Source organism: Cucurbita maxima, unplaced genomic scaffold, assembly GCF_002738345.1.
Source record: "Cucurbita maxima cultivar Rimu unplaced genomic scaffold, Cmax_1.0 Cma_Scf00005, whole genome shotgun sequence".
In the NCBI taxonomy this organism is placed as follows: domain Eukaryota; kingdom Viridiplantae; phylum Streptophyta; class Magnoliopsida; order Cucurbitales; family Cucurbitaceae; genus Cucurbita; species Cucurbita maxima.
Window position 1 is genome coordinate 6,227,631 of NW_019272021.1, and position 20,125 is coordinate 6,247,755.

The 20,125-nt window shown below is 33.2% G+C and overlaps 1 protein-coding gene and 1 pseudogene across 2 annotated transcripts; one reads left to right on the plus strand and one right to left on the minus strand.

The window, feature by feature from the left end:
* Positions 1-4,503: 4,503 nt before the first annotated feature.
* On the minus strand, positions 4,504-13,593 carry LOC111480101 (annotated as a pseudogene).
* Positions 13,594-13,843: 250 nt separating this feature from the next.
* Positions 13,844-19,418, plus strand: LOC111479122 (U-box domain-containing protein 33-like). Of its 2 annotated transcripts, none has more exons than XM_023123610.1 (9): positions 13,844-14,941; positions 15,061-15,158; positions 15,364-15,485; positions 15,941-16,045; positions 16,303-16,711; positions 16,923-17,063; positions 17,500-18,024; positions 18,123-18,890; positions 19,011-19,418. In XM_023123610.1, exons 1-9 carry the CDS (start codon positions 14,680-14,682, stop codon positions 19,191-19,193), a joined length of 2,613 nt encoding a protein of 870 aa, XP_022979378.1. In that variant the 5' UTR covers positions 13,844-14,679; the 3' UTR covers positions 19,194-19,418. The 2 variants fall into 2 exon arrangements, with proteins under 2 accessions (XP_022979378.1, XP_022979379.1); XM_023123611.1 differs by having other exon boundaries at positions 16,926-17,063.
* The last annotated feature ends 707 nt before the right edge of the window (positions 19,419-20,125 follow it).

Genomic DNA, 20,125 nt, shown 5'->3' on the forward strand with positions numbered 1-20,125 from the left:
AAAAAAAAAAAAAAAAAGGAAACAAGAAGAAGAGCAAAAATTGACAATGGTGAAGTGAAAGAGAGAAAAAGAAAGAAAGAGAAAGAGAAAGAAATGGTGATGGATGGTGTTGGGTGAAAGCAAAAGGAATAGGTGAGAATTGAGGTTGGAAAAGGAGGGCCCACCACCCACAGCTAGCGAGCTTTCTAGGGAAGAAAAGTTAAGGCCGCCATTGCCATGTTCAGATACATAATCAAGCTCAGCTCACCTCATCGCCATAGCCATTTCTCTCTCTTCTCTCTCTTCTCTCTCTCTAGAAGCCATTGCAGCGAAGATCTGGACAAATGGATAGCTTGCGCTTCTGACTTGACAAATTACAGTCTAATTCCTTATTAATAATATATTATTATTATTATTATTATTATCTGTTTATGATCTTCTTCTTCTTACTATCCCCCACGATTTTATTTATTTATTATTTTCTTTTTTCATAAACCCACGATTTTAGATTTTATGTATTTATTTAATGAAAATGGAATTTTAGCAAATCAATTATTAATTGATTTTTTTTTTTTTACTGATTATCTTCTCAATTTATATTTTTAATATATATAATTCCACTGTATTTTCTAAAATTAGCTAGAATGTAATTAATTTCAAAATCATTGACTATTCTAATTCTCACATACTACAATGTCACAAAATAATTTAAATAAAATAAAACCCTTAATTATTTAGATAATAGGTTTTAGAATGTTTTTATAAATACTAAAACTATTTAAAAAAAACAGGTATGCTTGAAAGCGATATTTTGCAATTTAAAAAAAAAAAAAAAGAAAAAAAGAAAGAAAGTGATGTTTTGTTCATATATATATATATATATATATATATATTTAAATAAAAAGTGCAAGAAATACTTTTTTTCCTATGGTGAAAAATATTATTAAGATTTAATAAATGATAACCGATAAAATTTTGTTTATAAATTATAAATAATAAGTTGTTAATAATAAAAATTCATATTTATCTTTTAAACATAACAAAACTACAATAAATAATAAATTATTACAAATTATTATTCAGTTAAAAGTTAATAAAACTGGGTAACTAAATTGCTATATATTAAAAAGTTCAATGAGTAATTAATTACTGGCATGAAAAAGCTCAGTTTTTTTTTTTAAATTAATTTCTTTAAATGCATTTTTAATATAATAAAAGAAGAAAATAAAGAGCATGACCATATGGTGACGTGGCATAATATTCCAAAAAAAGGGGTCAAACTGATGAGATGTACTTATTTCATATTTTATGTAACAAAATTGTGACCTAAAATTTGACCTTAGAAAATGTGTCCCAATTTTAACCTCTTAATATATATATATATATATAATAATTGTGACCTTAAAATCAATTAGAAAGTTTGTGCATAAGAATAAAATTAAAATTAAGCTTATATATATAACGTGTATTTATATTTTTAATGATTTATTTTCCTACTTGATAAAAATAAATTTTAAAACTAAAAAAAAACAGTTTTTAATACTGTAATGCTCGAATAAAAGAAAAGTATATGAATGAAGCAACAGTACATTCAAATGAGAGATATCACGAGAACATGATGATTGTACAAACAATACAATGTAATTTCATTTTTGAAAACTTGATCGTAAAAACATCAAAAACAAAACATGTTTGATTTGAAGCAATTTTAATAATTTTCCTTAAAAAACATGTTAAAAAGATAGAAGGTTGGTGGGTGGAGAATTAAGGATGGTTGAAAAGACAAAAAGAAAAATGAAGTATGAAAATTGACTTTTATGTTAATGATTTATTGAATTTAGTGAAGAGGAAGCAATTGACTTTTATTATTTTTATTTTTATTTTTATTTTTATTACATGTATTATTTTACTACATCTCTCCTCAATAATAAAAATAAAAATAAAAATAATAATAAAAAATAAATAAATTCAAATTTAATAAAAATACCCTTTCTCAATTAAATGTTGTGGACAATAAGTTATTTAGTTAAATTGTCCATTCATCTTTGTCTAATCCAAAAAGACAAAAATAACTATTTTTATGTAAAAAATCTAATAAATTGCATGCCTCCATCCTCAGTTTTTTTAATATAAAAAATTGCTGTTATTATTTTTATTATTATTCACCTTTTAAATTGATTCATATCAAAATTTTATTTTTAAAAAAAAAAAACTGTTTAATTAAGAAAAGAAACCACAATAATTAACCCAAACACCAACTAGAGAGAGCTTAACTGGAATAATAATAATAATAATAATAATAATAACAAAAAGACAAAAGGGCCCCTCCACCCCAAGCACCAACAAGAAAGAGAGTAATTTGCATGCCAACAAAGGGGCAATGCTGCTCTTAACTTGTTGCTTCCTATAGAAGATAAGGAATCGCAACAAAATGGGAAAATTATGACAATGTTTGGTAACTCTTTTATTACTGATTTTTTTTTTTTTTTCATTTATATTATCGACCGAAATATTATCTTAAAAAGAAAAAGTAATAAGAATTCTAATTTATCTATCTTAATTAACCGATATTGTCCTCTTTAATCTTTCTAAACTTTTCATTTTTTTAAATAGTTGTTTTTGGGCTTTTTTGATTTTCTATCGAAGCTTTTCAAAAGTGTCACTAGGGAGGTTTTCGAGATGGCTCACTATCCTCGTTGGCACATTGTCCCATGTTTAGTTTTGATACATTTTGTAATAGCTCAAACCCACTAATAGCCTGACTTGTTTTTTTTTTTCCGAGCTTTCTCAAGATTTTTAAAATGAATCTTCTAAGGAGAAGTTTCTAAACTTTTGGTTTCTATCTTGAACCGGAACTTCCATATTCATTACAATATTTTTTTAAAAAATCTGAATGACGATGGGAAAATCAAGAAATGACAATTAATAATTGTTTCATATTTTCCAATATAATTAATTACATAAATATGATAAAGCAGGGAAGAAAATGATTAGCCATTCAAACCAAAGCATACGTCTCTAGCGTTTGATTAGTTCGTTAGTTGTGTCATGTTAGGTACAATGGAAGCATTAAACAGTTTTTTTTTTTTTTCTTCTCTTAAATAAATGAATAAATAAATTAAGCTTTTAGTTTTTTTATACCAAGCAAGGCAACAATTATGTCACTGCAGCCGACACGCCCGCTTCAAATAATTCATATTAAATAACTCTCGTCATCTTTATTCCCTTATGCTCCAAAAAAAAAAAAAAAAAAAAAAAAAAAAAAAAAAAAAAAAAAAAAAAAAAAAAAAAAAAAAAAAAAAAAAAAAAAAAAAAAAAAAAAAAAAAAAAAAAAAAAAAAAAAAAAAAAAAAAAAAAAAAAAAATCTCATCCCTCTTTCCAAACTAATAGATTTACCCTACTTATTATTTTAAATTATGTTTGGTTCTTTGAAATTTTAAAAAAAATTTCGGATCAATTTGTTTCGTCCCATAGATTCCTTTAGCTAACTATTATTTAATAATTGTGTGGAATACTAATTTTTATTAAACGTAGAATAGAGCATATCTGTACATGGTAAGATAATCTAGTGATTTACTGGTTTGTTACCGAATCTATGATTTATAATCTAATCTTCATTATTCACATCTATAAATATATGAGGTTCTGACCCATATAAGTCAGGTCACAATGACATTCAACCTAACATGGTATCAGAACCGAAGGAAGTCCATTGAACTAACAAAGTGAAAGGCCAAAACCTAAAAGAATAAGAACAAAATAGACCATTTTAAAATTCTTTTAATAGAGCAGTCGGGGTAGAGACAACTTACAAAATTTGATGAAACTATTTTGTGAAAACTATTAAGTATAATATAATGAACAAAATAGACCTTTCTCAAAGCTTTGAAATCTATTTGAAAATAATTAAAAATGAAGATTAAGCAGAGAGAAATTGAACCCTATTAAATTTTACTCTAGAATTAATTTTTGTTGATTTACCTACAAATTTAAATAAAAACCTTTAAAATTTGAACAAAACAAAGTTTTATACAAAAACAAATTTCACCAATGCATAAATTAATAGTTGAATAATTTTACAAAATTTATTATAAATTTCAGTAGCTCTAATGTCAATTTTCTCTAGAAATTTTATTAATTTCATATCCTACATATATTTTTATGTTTTTTTTTAATTCATTTATTAGGTAGCAACAATTATCCAACTTCGATAAATTTAAAGTTTAGGGTTAAAATTGATATAACTTAACAAATTTATTTTCCCCCCAAGTTTAAAGAATCAGAACTTATCTGAACTTGTCTAGCATGCTTCTTCATTTTGTGACCGACACAAATTTGAGAGAAAAAAAAAAACAGGAAAAACAACAAAATTTCAAAAAACAAATACCATATAAAATTCTAAAATATTCCATTGAGAAAATGCAGACAGAAGCAGAGAATAATGATGAAGCTTATATGATGAATACAAGCGAGGAAGCCTAACCTTTTTGATGTGAGGTGGGTGGGTAGGCACTTGCGTCAAGGCATCGGGTTCCCCATTAGTGAAGTGATTTTGATATTAGCCGCAACCTATCAATAGAAAGAAGACAATAAAAAGGTTATTTATACAAAAGAGAAAACAAGAAAACAAGAAAACAAGAAGAATAGGACTCCACTCTATTATGTAGTGATGATTGTGGGTTTAGTCAACTAGGGGAAGACTTCCTGTCTAATGTTAAATTTCCTTATCATACGCTATGGATACATAAAAGCCCCACAATTAGACGCCTCACCAATTTCTGTTCTTTCGTTCTAGTTAAAAGGAAGATTTAACCCCTAATGAAAGGCTTGTTCTAAAAGTGTTTGATCAACCATTTCCATCTCTATATAACTTGTAACACCCCAGATCTACGACTAGCAAATATTGTCCTATTTAAGCTTTTCCTTTCGAGCTTCCTCTCCATGCTTCAGTGAAGGTTTCCACACTCTTATAAATGATGTTTTGTTCTCCTCCCCAACCAACAACGTGAGACATCACAAACCCTAATCTTAATTCTCTATCAATTGCCAATCTCCTTCTAATGCTTCAACTCTAACCAAGGTTTGAAATGTGACAAAAGTTCCGAGGTCTTTAGTAGTTAATGAATTTTCTAAAAAACTATTTAAACAAAAGGTTTCTAATAATTTTTGTACTAAGTCAACTTAACATTATTTATATCAAAATTATTAGGTAGGCTACAAATGACTACTTAGAAGTTTCAATTAAAAAATTGAATAACGTTTTCAATTTAGCAAATAAAACACAACAATCCAATCCAATTCAATTTATTATCTCTTTTGCTACTTAAAAAGACTTCTCTCATTTTAATATTTTTTAAAAAAAGATGAAAGAAAGGCATGATTCTAGAGATTAGCTTTCAGGTTTGATGATTAGAAAAATTATAAGGTGGCTAATGGGTAGGCATCAGATTGGTTGAATGATTCATGGTAGGCATCACCTAATAAAGAAAATTAGGAATGTGAAAGAAGTTTGTCCAATCATCTCAATCCTACTTTACGAGAATTCCCCTAATAAGACAACATATGCATCAAGAAAGGAAAAAAAGATAAAGCAAACAGAGGGGAAAATAATAATAATAATAAATAAATAAATAAATAAATAAAAATCAATTCTAATTACCAAATATTGTACTAAGCTAATCATTTGTGCCCTAAATAAAAATTTATGGAGAATCTTCTTCACACGGTTTCAAGTGGAGTTTGAATAGATAATATTTATGGGGATAGTTTGGATTCTCATAGAAGAAAGAGGAGGATTAACTAATTTGGACTTGGTTCCCTTTCTTTCTTGGTCCTTGATTAAACCGAGACAAATATTTTCATGAAGGTCAGAAAATACAATAAAGCTGTCAATATAAACGCAGTAAAGCGTTTGGACAACTTTGTCCTTTCTTTCTTTTCTTATTAGTGCAAAAGTGGGGCTAAAAACTGAAAATGTCACAAAAGTAAAGCATGTCAACGAGGAGCTTAGTGTGAAAATTTTGAATAATATTCCTAGATAAATGTTTCAAAATCCTAAAACCTAGGACACCAATAATAAAAACCATGAATTTTTTAATTCATTTTCTAATTTATCTAAAATAAGATCTTGTAACTACCCACTCAATTAAAGATGATCCCCATCTTTTTTTTTTTTTTTCTTTTTTTGTACTTGTAAAGGTCTTTTAATTGAATTTTAAATTCTAAAAAGCTCTCAAAATACACATCTTTTAATGGTTAAATAAGAGTGTTAATTATTGAATAAGACTTGCCACGATGCAGTTCCTATTTATTTATCATAGAACTTACTCACCAAGCAATTACTAAAGCAGTACAGCCTCTTACAATAATTTATGCCTAAGATAGCATGAAATTAAATGAAATTGACATGTGAAAGGAAATTAAATTTCCTTCCTGAACCAATCTAAATTATTGAATTTTATTTCCTCATTTCACTGCAAAACATTTATTATTATTATTATGTGGGGGGGATAGAAATATATCATTTCAAACATTTTGGCTATAGTTAAACCTAAAAGGGTGTTGATATCATCAACAAATTGATAAACATATTATTAATTATACTATAACTTTGATCTTTTTCATATTTGAGGATTGAGAACATAAAGTTGATTAAATAGCTTTTAAAAAAATTATCCTAATCCAAAAAACAGTTGAGATTGATGGTATATGAAACAGTGCATTATTAATAGGATATATATATATATATAATATAACAACAAAACCATTTAAAGTATAATTTAGTGATATTAAACAAAGCATAACTTACTGATTTTGAATTTGAAAAGTTCAAAATTATTATATAACATGGTATTAATACTTAAAAAATCAATTTTAGTTTATGAAATTTGTACTTAAAAATGTAAAATTAAACAAATAAATTACTTTTGCATGAAAGATATGCATCATACTGATTTTGATTTAAATAAACATGCACTAAAACTACAGTTTATTTTAATAACAGAAATCTATGGAATCTACGGAAGGTTTGGACTTCGGAGGAAGGGGAAAACCCGCTCCACTCGAGCAGAAAATGATATATTTTAATAGAAAGTTAGATTGTTTTTCCTTTTTTATAAAAAAAGTTAAGCAACGGACATGCCGCTCCCCGACTTTACTTAATATCACATGGCTCAAATCATGCTCATGAGTGCATGTATTCGATGCCCTATATTTTTCTCAACCGTATACTACCATGTTAGAGTCACAATTTCCGGCTCTACCTAAACTAAAACTTGAATATGGACAAAAAAAAGGGAAGTTTGAGTTGTAAAATAACCCGTGATTTCCAAATCATGAACCTTTATTGTCCAGAAAACAGGGTATTGATAAAACAGAACATCCATGTGGGACTTGGTTGGACTTGGCAGACAACAATATCCAGTTTGTGGGCTTTGTTGTTAAATTCAGCTAAACCACTCGGTAGTGTACACCTCTCCTTTTAATAGGCATGGACTTCCCACACTCACTAAAAAGTTGGTAATGGGCTTCATCATTCAAACCCCACTACCCCATTGCTAAGAGGAACTAAAATATCTACGGCTTTGCTTCGTTTCAAAGAAAAGCTAAATGGGAATATGGCTCAGAATTATTTTAATGTCCTACTAAAGAGCCTTCCCGAACACAAGAAAAAAGTTTTTGTGACAGGGGAAAGTTAGAGTTATGCTCATCTTTTGTGTGAAAGGGAGTGTTAGTGGTCCAGATTCCAAAGTGGGAGGGGGAAGGGAAAAGAAGAAAAGATTTGGAGGGATATTTGTGCAGTGGAAAAGAAAAAGGAGGTTGTACGAAAAGAAATAAGGCTCAGAAAACCATAATGGACAGCATGCGAAAGTGGGCATTCAACAGCAAGATAAGGATCCAATTACCTAGAAGAAAGGCGTTTTTACATCCTGATCGTGCTGACCCATCTTGCACCTGCAAAAGAAGAGTACGAAAAAAAAAAAAATACAGCTGTTCAATGATTTCGCATTCACTTTCTTAGATTTGATAAAAGGATCCATCGTAATTCTAGAACTAGGTTAATAGATAGAAGTTATAAACTTGTGATATATATATTATGCATCTAAGGTAGTTGATTATGATACAAATTTTGGCATGAGGTAAAGAACATACAGGCATGTATAACATGAGATAAAATCTTCTTTAACCATAAACTGGTGAAATAAAGGAACATTCCTTCCCCAAGCGATTCTATAACAAAAACACTTCAATCATTTCTCACCATGGCGATGTCTAATTTCAAGATATTGTCTGGAATCAAAGATCATTATGATATGATCTGGCGTACAGAATAGAGGTTTGTTTTGAGCCTTCATTCATGATAGGGTCTTTTGGCATTGAAAAATTAAGACTAATACTATCTTTTTCCTGCCATCTTGGCAGAGTGGTTTTCGAATGTAATAAATAGTTATTATTCAAGGACAACAAGAAGGCCATGTCCTATTAAAGCTGATCGGTTCATAAATCTTTCATTAAGTACGATATCTGGACTTCAAATTTTGAGATCATACTTACTTTCTTGGATGTACAGGCGTTAGGAAAAGACTGAGGTAAGAATGCATGAGTTTTTAGAATTTAGTTTAACCCCGAATGCAACAAGGATAGGATACTAGCTCTTTTCTTTCTCACGTCTAAAAGGCCTTGGTTCCTACACCGGCAGTCTTCTTCTTCAGGCAACAGTTATTATAATCTAATTTCTTTCCTCCAGACAAAAAGTGCATAAATTTTGTGTAGGCTGAAATGCACTTCTCAAAGGTCAATCTCTTCTGTAAGGGCAAACTACGGCCTGGATAGATGCAATTTGAAAGTACCAGAGAATATTTCCATACATATGAGATAGACGACTACAAGACAAAATTTCAAGTGGTGCACCAAAAAGGAATCTTGCAAGCTATAAATGTATTATCTATCGACATCTCCATGATACAAATAGAAAAATAGGAAGAACGAAAGTTTCCTCCATCAATAGAATGTGGTGTAAAGATTCCTGGAAATCCTACCAATGCAAGTCTCATTTTTAACATCTTGAATCTATTCTTTCAATCTATTCTTTCTGAACATATAAAGCATTGATAGTTAATGAGCAGAATTGTACCTTCAATTAATAATTATAGGATTGCCATATTTTTTTTTCTGCCTTCTTGCTTTCCATAAAATTCTTTCAGTTTCTTCCTTGGCGTCTTCAATGAAATAGTAACGTACATCTTCTCCTAGTATTTGTCATGTTAATATAAATAATATCACACAAAATACTAATATTCATTTCACAATCTAGCATAGAGAAATATTGACTCTGACTGATCTGCAAGCCAAATAAAGCACGTCGAATTGTCCCAGTGAACCATACTATTGAAAATAAAATTCCATTAGAAAGTGTTCCATACTCTTTTCCTCATATTATTATTGTGGGACAGCATGTTTTCATATTCTTTAAGAATGGCTCGTTTTTTTTTTTTTGCTCGCTAAAATAAGTTTTAACACCACTCCACTATCTCTTATGAAGCATGAATGCTCCTCCAAATCTGTCCAATATCTAGGGCAAACAGACACGCCTTGAATTCGAGTCCAACATATCTAAAAAACCCAAATACATCTTAACCACGTCTTATTGCCTCAACAAATGGCCAATCTTCTCCTCTTTTTTTTAGCAGCCAGACGCTACTGAGCACTTTGGGTCAGTTTTATTGAATTCTAAAAAATGAGGCTATTTTATGTTATTAGACCAATCTGAGCTAGACTCGAATCTTATATACCTACTCTACCCAAAATCGGGATCTTGTCCTTCGAATGAAAATCTTCTGAGCACATGAAATGAATAGATTTATATAAAATATAAAGTATCGATATTTTAAGTATCACAGCAGGACCATATCTTAAATTTTTTTCTAAATAGTTACATGCCATTATTTCTTTGTTCCGTCATGTCCACGTCTCATATCAGTTGCATGCTACTCTATATGCATGTGAAGAAGATGTGATTGACAATATTTAAATTTACACTATTTATACCATCTAGAAGTGTCTTTCTTTATTTTCAGGAATCACCTGTTTTCTTCTCTTCAATTAAGCAGGAGAAGCTTCTTTCGATCTCCTCATCGGAATCAACAATAACTCTATATTCCCTTTCCAGCACCAGGCACTGCTAATATTCAAGGTGAAATCCTTACTCGCTTCATAGAATATTGTGTAAAGTTCAGATTCAATAATCAGGGAATAGCTTAATATTGGCTTTCAAAAATACAATTACACAATTTCCGCAATACATGGTAATGAGATGGCAGAAAAAATAATGAAATTCAAATTGCTACCTGTTCAGAAAATGGAATTACTTTCTTTGGATCTTCCTTTTTCACCACGCTACTAGCGCAAAAGGCATTTTCCACTTTTACTGATTTCCACCTTCCCACTTCCTCGCTTTGTACTGCAGTTGCTCGAATGCAAACATTTGGAGACGCAGGTTGGCTGGTAGTAAGTGGGAAAAGTAAGCTCTCTTAAGATGCTAAAGAACAAAGGACCAATGCTTATAATTCCATAGTGCATAAACAATCACCAGAACATTGTGGGAGCTCTCTTAAGATGCTAAAGAACAAAGGACCAATGCTTATAATTCCATAGTGCAAAAACAATCACCAGAACATTGTGGGTGCTCAAGAGTATGATTTTCATGCCATAAGAGAGCATTACTGATAAATGGAAACTTCTTTTCTCCACGCATATACTCCACATGCAATATGATAGAATTTAATGGAATATAATACCAAAATTCCCTTGAGAACTTCCAGACTGCTGTACATCAGAGCCAACCCATCTTGTCAGAATAGAGTTAGGAGGCAAATGCTTTTTATCGTACATTTATAGCAATATTTGTTACAACATGCACTTACGTTCATTTCTTGGGTGAATGTGCTGATGAAGTCATTTTTTCATTTCAGGTGAGATGCTTGTACTTGCTTTTCCAATGCAGAAAGAACATCGGATATCTCATGTAGCCTTTCTTGGTATGCATCGTTCTTAAGTTGATCGGACATTAATTTGAAGCCTCCATCAAGAGTAGCTTTCATGTCATCATGTTCTTTGTTCTGACGTTGAACTTTGCAATCATTAGTTGAATGAACAATTTAGACATTATGATTAAATTGAAACGAACTTAATGGTCAATAAAATATTGCAGTGATCTAGTAAAATTTTACCATGGATTGCAGCAAGCTACTGCTAACAATCATCTTTTGCCATATGCCTTCAACTGCAATTTGAAAAATCTATAAGCATATTATTTGAATAAACTTTTAGTCCTGAAGCTTTAAATTGAAGGTCAGGAATACTTACTGATTTGGGCACTTTCCCTTTTCACATTCATAACATAGCAATCTTAATCCTACTTTATGAAGGAATTGAAATTCAAGAAAAGCATTTGCATCACCTTATTCCTACTTGAGTAACAAGCACAACAGGAATCAATGCAAAAAGTGTGTTTCAAACAGTAATACATAGTTTCTCTTCAAATTTTACTTTTCAGCTTGAGGGATTGCAAAGCTCACCATCCAGAGAAATTTGCTTCATTCCTTTGTTCAGTTGCAGAATATCACTATGAAGAGAATCCAAGATCTTTCCAAACTTGTTTAATGAGTTTTCTATAGTACCAAGGCGGCGGTCAAGTTCTTCACCAACTTGACCTAAAAAGAAAAGCTGAAACTATGAAATTAAGCCGCAATAAATGTATAGAGGTTGTAAGAAATGACAGTTGATCAACCTGCCTACTCAAACAGTTATACCATGCTGTAATGAAATCAAACAAGCTAATTGCAATAGTTTGAGTCCATCATATGAATCCAAGGGAGTGAACTTACATTTAGAGTCTGGAAGAGGAGTTGATTTCCATCGCTGTGTTAAACTGGTTGAAGATTTAGAGAGTGACAACTGGCAATCTTCTCTGAAAAAACTAGGAGGAAAAAAGGAATTCTTCTTTATTGAGTTTTCTCGGTCTTGAGAGCTAAATCTCTGCAAACAGAATGGCACATCAAAGTTAAGTCATAAGACGAGATGAAAACAGAAAGAACACCACTGTAATCAGAAAACTTTATTCCATGTTAAAACGACAGCGTAGTCTAATCCTCATTGCTTATGAGAAACTAAGTGCACTCGTCATGGTGCTTTCTTATACGTAAATAATACAATAATATATCTGTAAGCATTTTGTAAAACTAAAGGTACATTTTGAGGTATTTAACTTCAAAATTCTGAAAATAAGGATGGTTATTTCAGATGAGTACAAAAACTCGACCGACTTTTATTTGCAGAGAGGTGCAAATATAATCACAAGCATACGATTAAACATAAAAATTCTAAGCAGTCTTTCAATATTGTCAAGACAAAACGAATTCCGTAATGCTAATTATTTAATCGAGTGCATAAACACATCGACTATCAGTGTAGCGCCTGAAATATGTACACGTGGGATGACAAAGAGCCATAGTACTTTATCGACATTTCCTTCATTTCTTAATGCACAAACAAAGTCCTAAAACCTGGAAATCCAGAGAAGAGCCGAGATTGACCTGTTCATTTGTCACGACTTCGTCAAACGAGTTCTGAGAAAGCTGAGAATACATGCCGTGCTCAGATGACAGACCCAGAGAAAAGGATTGTTGCGAAGGTTGTGATCGCAACTGTGGTGCTTGCTGCCCAGTGGTTAACGTATTTGACCTCCTACAGATCATCAAGATCATTCATATTTTCAATTTAGAACACGTTATTAGGAATTTTCATATTTTCCTTTAATATTTTTTGCCTTTCCTCTGGAACAGATTTGAAAATAGTGACGTAAACTCAATAGATGGGATCGAGTTTGCAGCGAACTCAGCTTGCAATTTCATGACAGGATTATTGTCTGAAAACGTCGAACTCTTAGTCATCTGTTTTTTGTTTTTGTTTTGTTCTGTTTTATTTTTTATTTTTTTGGTCCAAACTTGAAGTAACTGAATATCGTATCGATATAAAATAAAGTCAGTTCAATCAAAGAATGAACCTAACTAAGTTGTGCAAGTAAAAAATTCGAAGTCAGTAGTAAAAACTATTAATGATGTCAATCTCTTAAAAGTTCGGATACAATAAATTCCTTCTGAAACGTCAAGAACGCAGCTAGGATCAAAATGAAATCCATACCCTTCAGAACTCGGAACACAATAAACAGCTAGAATCGCATGGAATACTTTTTCCGAAGAAAAAAAGTCAAGCCACTGAATATGAACAACATTGCAACCTAAACTTCTTGCGCATTGTTATCCCTGAGATCTTGCAATTAAAACAAATTATACTGCTGAAATTAAATAAGATCAGATGCATGCCTGGATTGAGGAGGAAGAACGGAAATAGAACTGAGATCGTAGGCCTTGTTTATCTTCAGCCGCATTTGATTGAAAAACTTTCAGCGGGAAGACTGAGAAGCCAAAAACTCTTCCAACTGTTCGATCAAAACTGCAGGCGTGATCGAGCTACGGAAGAACGATTGTAAACCGCAACCAACAATCGCTTTGCCTGCAGTATAGAAATGAGGAGGATCTCCAAGCTTGAAAGTCGTTGATCTCTCCAAATGACAAATATGACACGAAGAGAAAAAACACAATGGCGGGAAACGCCGCGCGCGATTCCGAACGGCCCAGCCCAAATTCCGAACGACCCACTTAATATTTAACTGGGCTGGTTAATTTTTTATTATTTTTTTTTTTGTTAATTATGAATTAAACATATTTATGTTGGTTAACCAAATTAATTAAAATATTATAATCTTAAACAATATATATGCAATGACACGGATTCTTTTTTATCCCCTAATCTGTCCGCATCCGGAATGTGGCAAGTTCTTCCAAATTCACAAAGAATGATGTTGGAAAACGGGAGATTGCTTCCAAATCTTCCAAAATCAGTCTTGTTTGAACTTCAGCTCGATCAAATTTGGAGGTTCTCGTTTCTTCTTCCACGAATCGGCGAATCGTGACAATCGGCGAAGCAGAAAGCTCGAGAGAGGGGCGCGGTAAGAGAATGGATGAAGTAGACGACGCGATCAGTTGATATGATATTGTATATTTGCTTTCGATTTCTTTTGCTTTGCATAGTAAATTCGAGAGCACGATTCTCTTTGCTCACATAGCTGATTCATTGGCGCCAAAGACAAACGACTCTTCTTACCGAAGTAAACGGTACTAAAACTGACAGTTCAATTCTGAAAAGGATTTTTTCCTCTTTTTCATGCCCATTATGCTTACCATTTCTCTTCGCGGTCCGACTTTTGAGTAGCTTTTTTCGTTAATTTGTTGAATTTCGTGTCTCGCTGAGCTTGTTTTCTGCTGTTGACTCGTTTTGTTGTACTGGGTCACTGGATTTGTGATGGTTGAGTTCATATTGTTCACGAGCATCATGAAATCGGTGAGAGAGAGAGATGGAGAGAGCCAGAGACGGAGAGAGGGAGGGTGCTGAAAAAAGAAAGAAGTTCATAATTTTGGTAGAAAAGCAAAAGTAACTTTATCTGATTGGGATTCATAGAATTAGTTCACTGTCCCATATGGAATTTTACTAGTTGATCTGACATGGTTTTAGAGAGAACGTTGGAGAAATATTTTGTTGGGTATGGAGTTTTGATTGGACAGTTTCCTCGAGTGTCTTGTCATGGCGGTTGTGAGTTCTAAGCAAGAAGCTACACCCCGAGCTGGTCCAACTAACTATGCTGAAGCTTCGCCAATTATGATCAGTTCAAGTAGAGAGATTGTAGAAGTGTCAGTCGGAGCTATTAGTGAAGATATTATTTGTGTTGCTGTTGGGAAAGATGTGAAAGAGTGCTTATCAGTTTTGAGGTATGCACTAAATTCCTCTCGTGGGAAGAAAATTTGCCTCCTCCACGTTCATGTCCCTGCACAGATGACTCCATTAAGTAAGTCTACGTTTACACGGAGTACGATCTGAATATGACATGGATTATGTGAAGAAACTTGTACTTATATGTTTGCATCAAATTTTGACTGCGTGATTATACTTGTTTTCCTTGGCCAGACGGAACCAAAGAGGAAGTGAGAGCATATCACAAGTTTGAGAAGCAAAATTTGCTGAGGGTCATGAATGAGTATATTCTGTACTGTCTTCAAGAAGGGGTATGTATCTTTCAGTCTATTTTTCTTATTGGCCTATTTTACATATGAAATCAGATTTTCTTTACTTTTATGATGTATTAGTAAAAGTGAAATTCATTCTCCTGTTTCATCACAGGCTTGTTATGTGGTGCTGGCTTTGTCATCAATTTGTTCTTAATTTTATATCTCCTCACTATTTTCCTAATATGAACCTTGAATTAAACAGGTTCGTGCCAAGAAATTATGTGGCGAAGCTAAGAGTGTTGAGGTGGGGATAGTTGATATGATTTCCCTGCATAGGATTAAAAAGCTTGTTATGGGAGCTGCTGTAGACAAGTGTTATTCAAGGTGCAAGCCAATTTATAGCCATTTTTGGATTGATATACATTCATCTAGATCTCTAACTGTGACGTTTTTTTTTTTTGTTGGAGATTTTTAACTGTAATCTGAGGATCATATTAGTTCTCTAGATTTGCCTCATGTTACATGCGTTTCCACTGTTCTTGTTCATTTTACCCACATTGCTAGGTTCAGAAAAAATAGTGGTTAAATATGTTTTATGCAAAGAAGGGCAAGTAAATGCTGATAGTCCTTGAGGAGAGTCTTTCATTCCACGTTTATAGGAAGTATATATAGAAATTATAAGAGTGTTTTATTCCATGTAATGAGGCTTGTATGTACTAGCCCTGTGATCATCGTTCAGGTTGGCAGGCAATTGCTTTGATTGATTAATAGAGATGAGAGCTTATTAACATAATGACAAATATTTAAATAGAACTGTAACATAATGACAAATATTGTAGGAGAATGGTGGATCTGAAGTCTGAGAAAGCCATTTACGTGCGTTCGCAGGCACCTGCCTTCTGTCACATTGAGTTTATTTGCAAGGGGAACCTCATCTGCACCAGGTTAATTGCTGCTTGCTGCTTTGCAGATTTATTTAGATATTTGGACACGTTTCTATGCATGTGTCTACCCATAAGGCGATAACTACATTGATCATCTTAATTCCGAAAGAAAAAGATTCAACTTCTCTTTCACCGCTTTATAGTCGATGTTTCTCTCAAAAGATTTTGCATGAAATGGCTTTGGAGCTCCACACAGTCTATCTTGATATTTGTTAAAATCTCAGAATTGATAATCTGATTAATAATGCAATTACTAGGGATGGTAGATCAGATGGAGCTCAAGTAGAAACTGTCTTCTTATCACCGCAAACAAGTCCAGACTCAGAATCCTCAGAAATTTCCCCGTGGAGATCTCTGTCACTACCACCGGGACAGTTTCATAGCAGGGAAGTTGGATGTTCATCTTCAGATTTACGTCCTAGAGGGAGATCATTGCTTGTTGACCATTTTAGAGGGAGCACACTAAATCCGTCTTCTCCTGATAATATGAATGGGGTTCATACTGCCAGAAACTTGGATGTTAACGAGGCTTCGGATGGATGGGGTTTATTAACACAGAGAAGTCCTTCTGAAAGGTCAGACAATTCCATACGCTCTCCTCATGATGTGATTAATATGGCTCCTTCTCCACCTTCCAGGGTTGAGTTATGTGCAAATTGGCTGGAGGTAACTATATGTCTTGCAAGTATACATGCAATTTAATTCTTGACAACGCAATGTGCTGGGAAGTATACTAGTCATCATATATCTTCATGATGCAAAGCAATATAAGTTTGAGTTCTTTATTTGGTGATGCATTGTTCTTTTTTTTCTCTTCTACAATCCACCCTCTTTAACCCCAAGTAAAAACAGCCGACAAAATTCTCTCCAATTTTAGCAGGATGCAAAGTCCGGTGATTATCTTTACAATCAATGTGAACGGGTGATGATAGGGGCTGCAAATGCAAGGCCTGATTCATTTTTCGAAGCAATTGCACGCGGAAAATCTGAGAAAGAAACCATTAATGCTCTACGCAGGGTGAGATTGATATATTGAATAAAAGCATTTATCTTTATTAAGTTACGATGTTGATTTATGACTACAAGTTCTTCACATGTCTTTGATGCTAAAAAGACTGCAAATGCTTTTGCTTTTGAAATATTAGAGCCATTTCTGCCAAGTGTTCTTCATAATCTTATCAAATACATGTGAGATGTGGGCTTGGGATGGGATGCTTGGTGTTTGTCCCCAGAGCTTTTATTATGTAAAATTATTGCTGTATCCCAAAGATTAGTAAGGTGGGCCATGAGGATAATACAAGGAATGAGGCCTACCAGTATCCTGCTTACTAATTTTTTGTTCTTAAATAGTTGGTAGATGCTGTTATCCGTTGAGTCATTTGTAATGTGTTACACCAATCTACTTAATCAGTATAATCCCAACACATTTTGCTCTTGCATTGACAAATATACAGGTTAAAGCTGCAGAAGTGTTATATTCTGAAGAACGGAAGCAAAGGAAGGAGGTTGAACAAGAACTAGTCAAGGAAAATGCAAAACTTGAAAGTATAAAGACAAAACTAAATGAAGAGATGGAAGAGCTCCGGATGGCCCAAGATCAGAAGGCAAGTTTGGAGAGAGAACTTTTAGAATCTGATCTAACTGCGAAGGAGTTAGAGGAAAGGATTCTTTCTGCTGTTGAATTGTTACAGAGTTACAAAAGTGAGCGAGAGGAATTGCAGATTCAGCACGACAATGCACTTAGAGAAGCAGACGAGCTTAGAAGAAGAAATCAATCCACACGCCGGTTCCTTCCACAGTTCTTTACCGAGTTCCCTTTTTCGGAGATTGAGGAAGCAACTCAAAACTTGGATCCTTCCCTGAAGATTGGAGAAGGGGGATATGGGAGTATATACCGAGGTGTTTTACGTCATACGACGGTGGCTATAAAAATCCTACATTCTGATAGCTCTCAAGGACCCTCTGAATTTCAACAAGAGGTGAACCTTCTCTCTTCTTTTTTGTTTAAATGTCATTATCTATATAGGAAAAGTTATTTGATTTCGGGGCGATTTCTCTGTTTTATCCGGTTTATCAGGTTGATGTATCGAGTAAGATGAGACATCCTAATCTTGTCACGCTCATTGGAGCCTGTCCTGAAGCTTTGGTTCTCGTCTATGAATACCTTAGTAATGGAAGCCTCGAAGATAGGCTCAGCTGCAAGGATAACACTCCCCCTTTATCTTGGCAAACACGATTACGCATCGCCACTGAGTTATGCTCGGCCCTTATGTTTCTTCACTCAAGTAAGCCCCACAGCATCATTCATGGTGACTTGAAACCTGCAAATGTATTACTTGATGAAAACTATGTATGCAAGCTTGGCGAGTTTGGAATTTGTCACTTATTGTCACATGATGAAATGCTAAACAACGACGAAACACTTGTTTGGAGAACTGACAACCCCAAGGGGACGGTTGCTTACACGGATCCTGAGTTCCTTTCATCTGGTGAGCTAACAACAGAGTCGGATGTCTATTCATTTGGGATAATACTCTTGCGGTTGTTGACCGGTAGATCTGCAATGGGGATATCAAAGGAAGTGCAAAATGCAATTGAAAATGGAAAGCTAAAATCCATTTTGGATCCTTTAGCAGGAGATTGGCCATTCGTGCAGGCCGAACAGCTTGCTCGATTGGCATTGAGGTGTTGTGACGTGAACCGAAAGAGCCGCCCCGATCTTGTTACCGATGTCTGGAGAGTGCTTGGACCAATGAGAGCTTCATGTGGGGGTCTATTGTCTGTCAAGCTCGGTTCTGCAGAACACTTGCAACCTCCCCCTTATTTCATCTGTCCCATCTTTCAGGTAAACCATTCTGCCCCCTTGCACGTTTGACTTTCAATCTTCGACTCCTTTTTTCAGAAATTCGGCTCGAAGTCTCTGATCTCAAGGCTTGGCTTGTTTTTCACATATGCAAATCCACAGGAAGTCATGCAGGATCCACATGTGGCTGCAGATGGCTTTACATATGAAGCGGAGGCCATGAGAGGATGGCTAGACAGTGGACACGATACTTCGCCAATGACAAACTGTAGGCTCGAGCATCGCAACCTCGTCCCAAACCGCGCTCTTCGTTCTGCTATCCAGGAATGGCTCCAACGAAACTAAAACGTTCCCATTTTTTGGTCACCATAATATGACTGAATGTACAAAAGAAGGTGATGCAACTATTTTTCTTTCATATTGGTCGCCCTCTTTTGTTTTCCTTCTGTACTGAATTAATATTTTAGTATGTTTTCTATAAGCTTGTACAGTTTAGGGTATTATTCGTGTTAAAGAAAACATGAAGCTGCGTGCCATTTGTTTATAGCAATGTATGGATTATTGCCTTCATTATGCTTATGCTTCCTTTATTCACAATGAGAGGCTATAGGCTTTATTCATAAGTAGTAAATCTCACTAATCGTTAAATTATGCTCGTTTCGGTATTGGTTATCGTTCTACTAACAACGATCAAATGATGTTTGTAATTTTAAATATTATGTTTTTGTTCATTTTTTCTGTTTTTAATTTATAATTTAGTTCTCATTTTTCATTTTCTACTTTCTATCTCAAAATTATATTTAATAATTTTTTCTAAATGATGTAAAATTTTTGTAGTAAATAAATTTTTATTATGCATATTTTGATTTCACTTGGTGGGTTATGAAATAATTACAATTAGTTAAGAAAATAAGAATTCAAATCCTCACTAAAAAAATATAAGAACCAATTTATTTAAAAAACTTACCAAATTTGAGTACTTAAATCTAAACAAACTTGTTCGGTCCTTAAATAACTTTTGAAAGGGCTACCATACGACACGAATACAAAAATGACCATGTTAGTTTGATTACAAGATCGTCCCTATCCATCAGAGAGAATAAGACAATCTCCCGTCACAACGAACCTTCCATCATCAAAGCCTTTTACATAGAATTATAGAAAAATGAAAAATATAAAACTCGGGGAACAGTTGAATTTAAACTTTTAAAAACATTAAAGTATTAAAAAAAAAAAAAAAAAAAAAAAAAAAAAAAAAAAAAAAAAAAAAAAAAAAA

What these genes read in the sequence shown, in the direction of transcription:
- LOC111479122 (XM_023123610.1), top strand. Translation starts at nt 14,680, where the DNA reads ATGGCGGTTGTGAGTTCTAAGCAAGAAGCTACACCCCGAGCTGGTCCA. An exon ending in GTAGACAAGTGTTATTCAAG is followed by an intron (nt 15,486 to 15,940) that starts GTGCAAGCCAAT and finishes CAAATATTGTAG; the next exon opens with GAGAATGGTGGATCTGAAGT. An exon ending in TATGTGCAAATTGGCTGGAG is followed by an intron (nt 16,712 to 16,922) that starts GTAACTATATGT and finishes CTCCAATTTTAG; the next exon opens with CAGGATGCAAAGTCCGGTGA.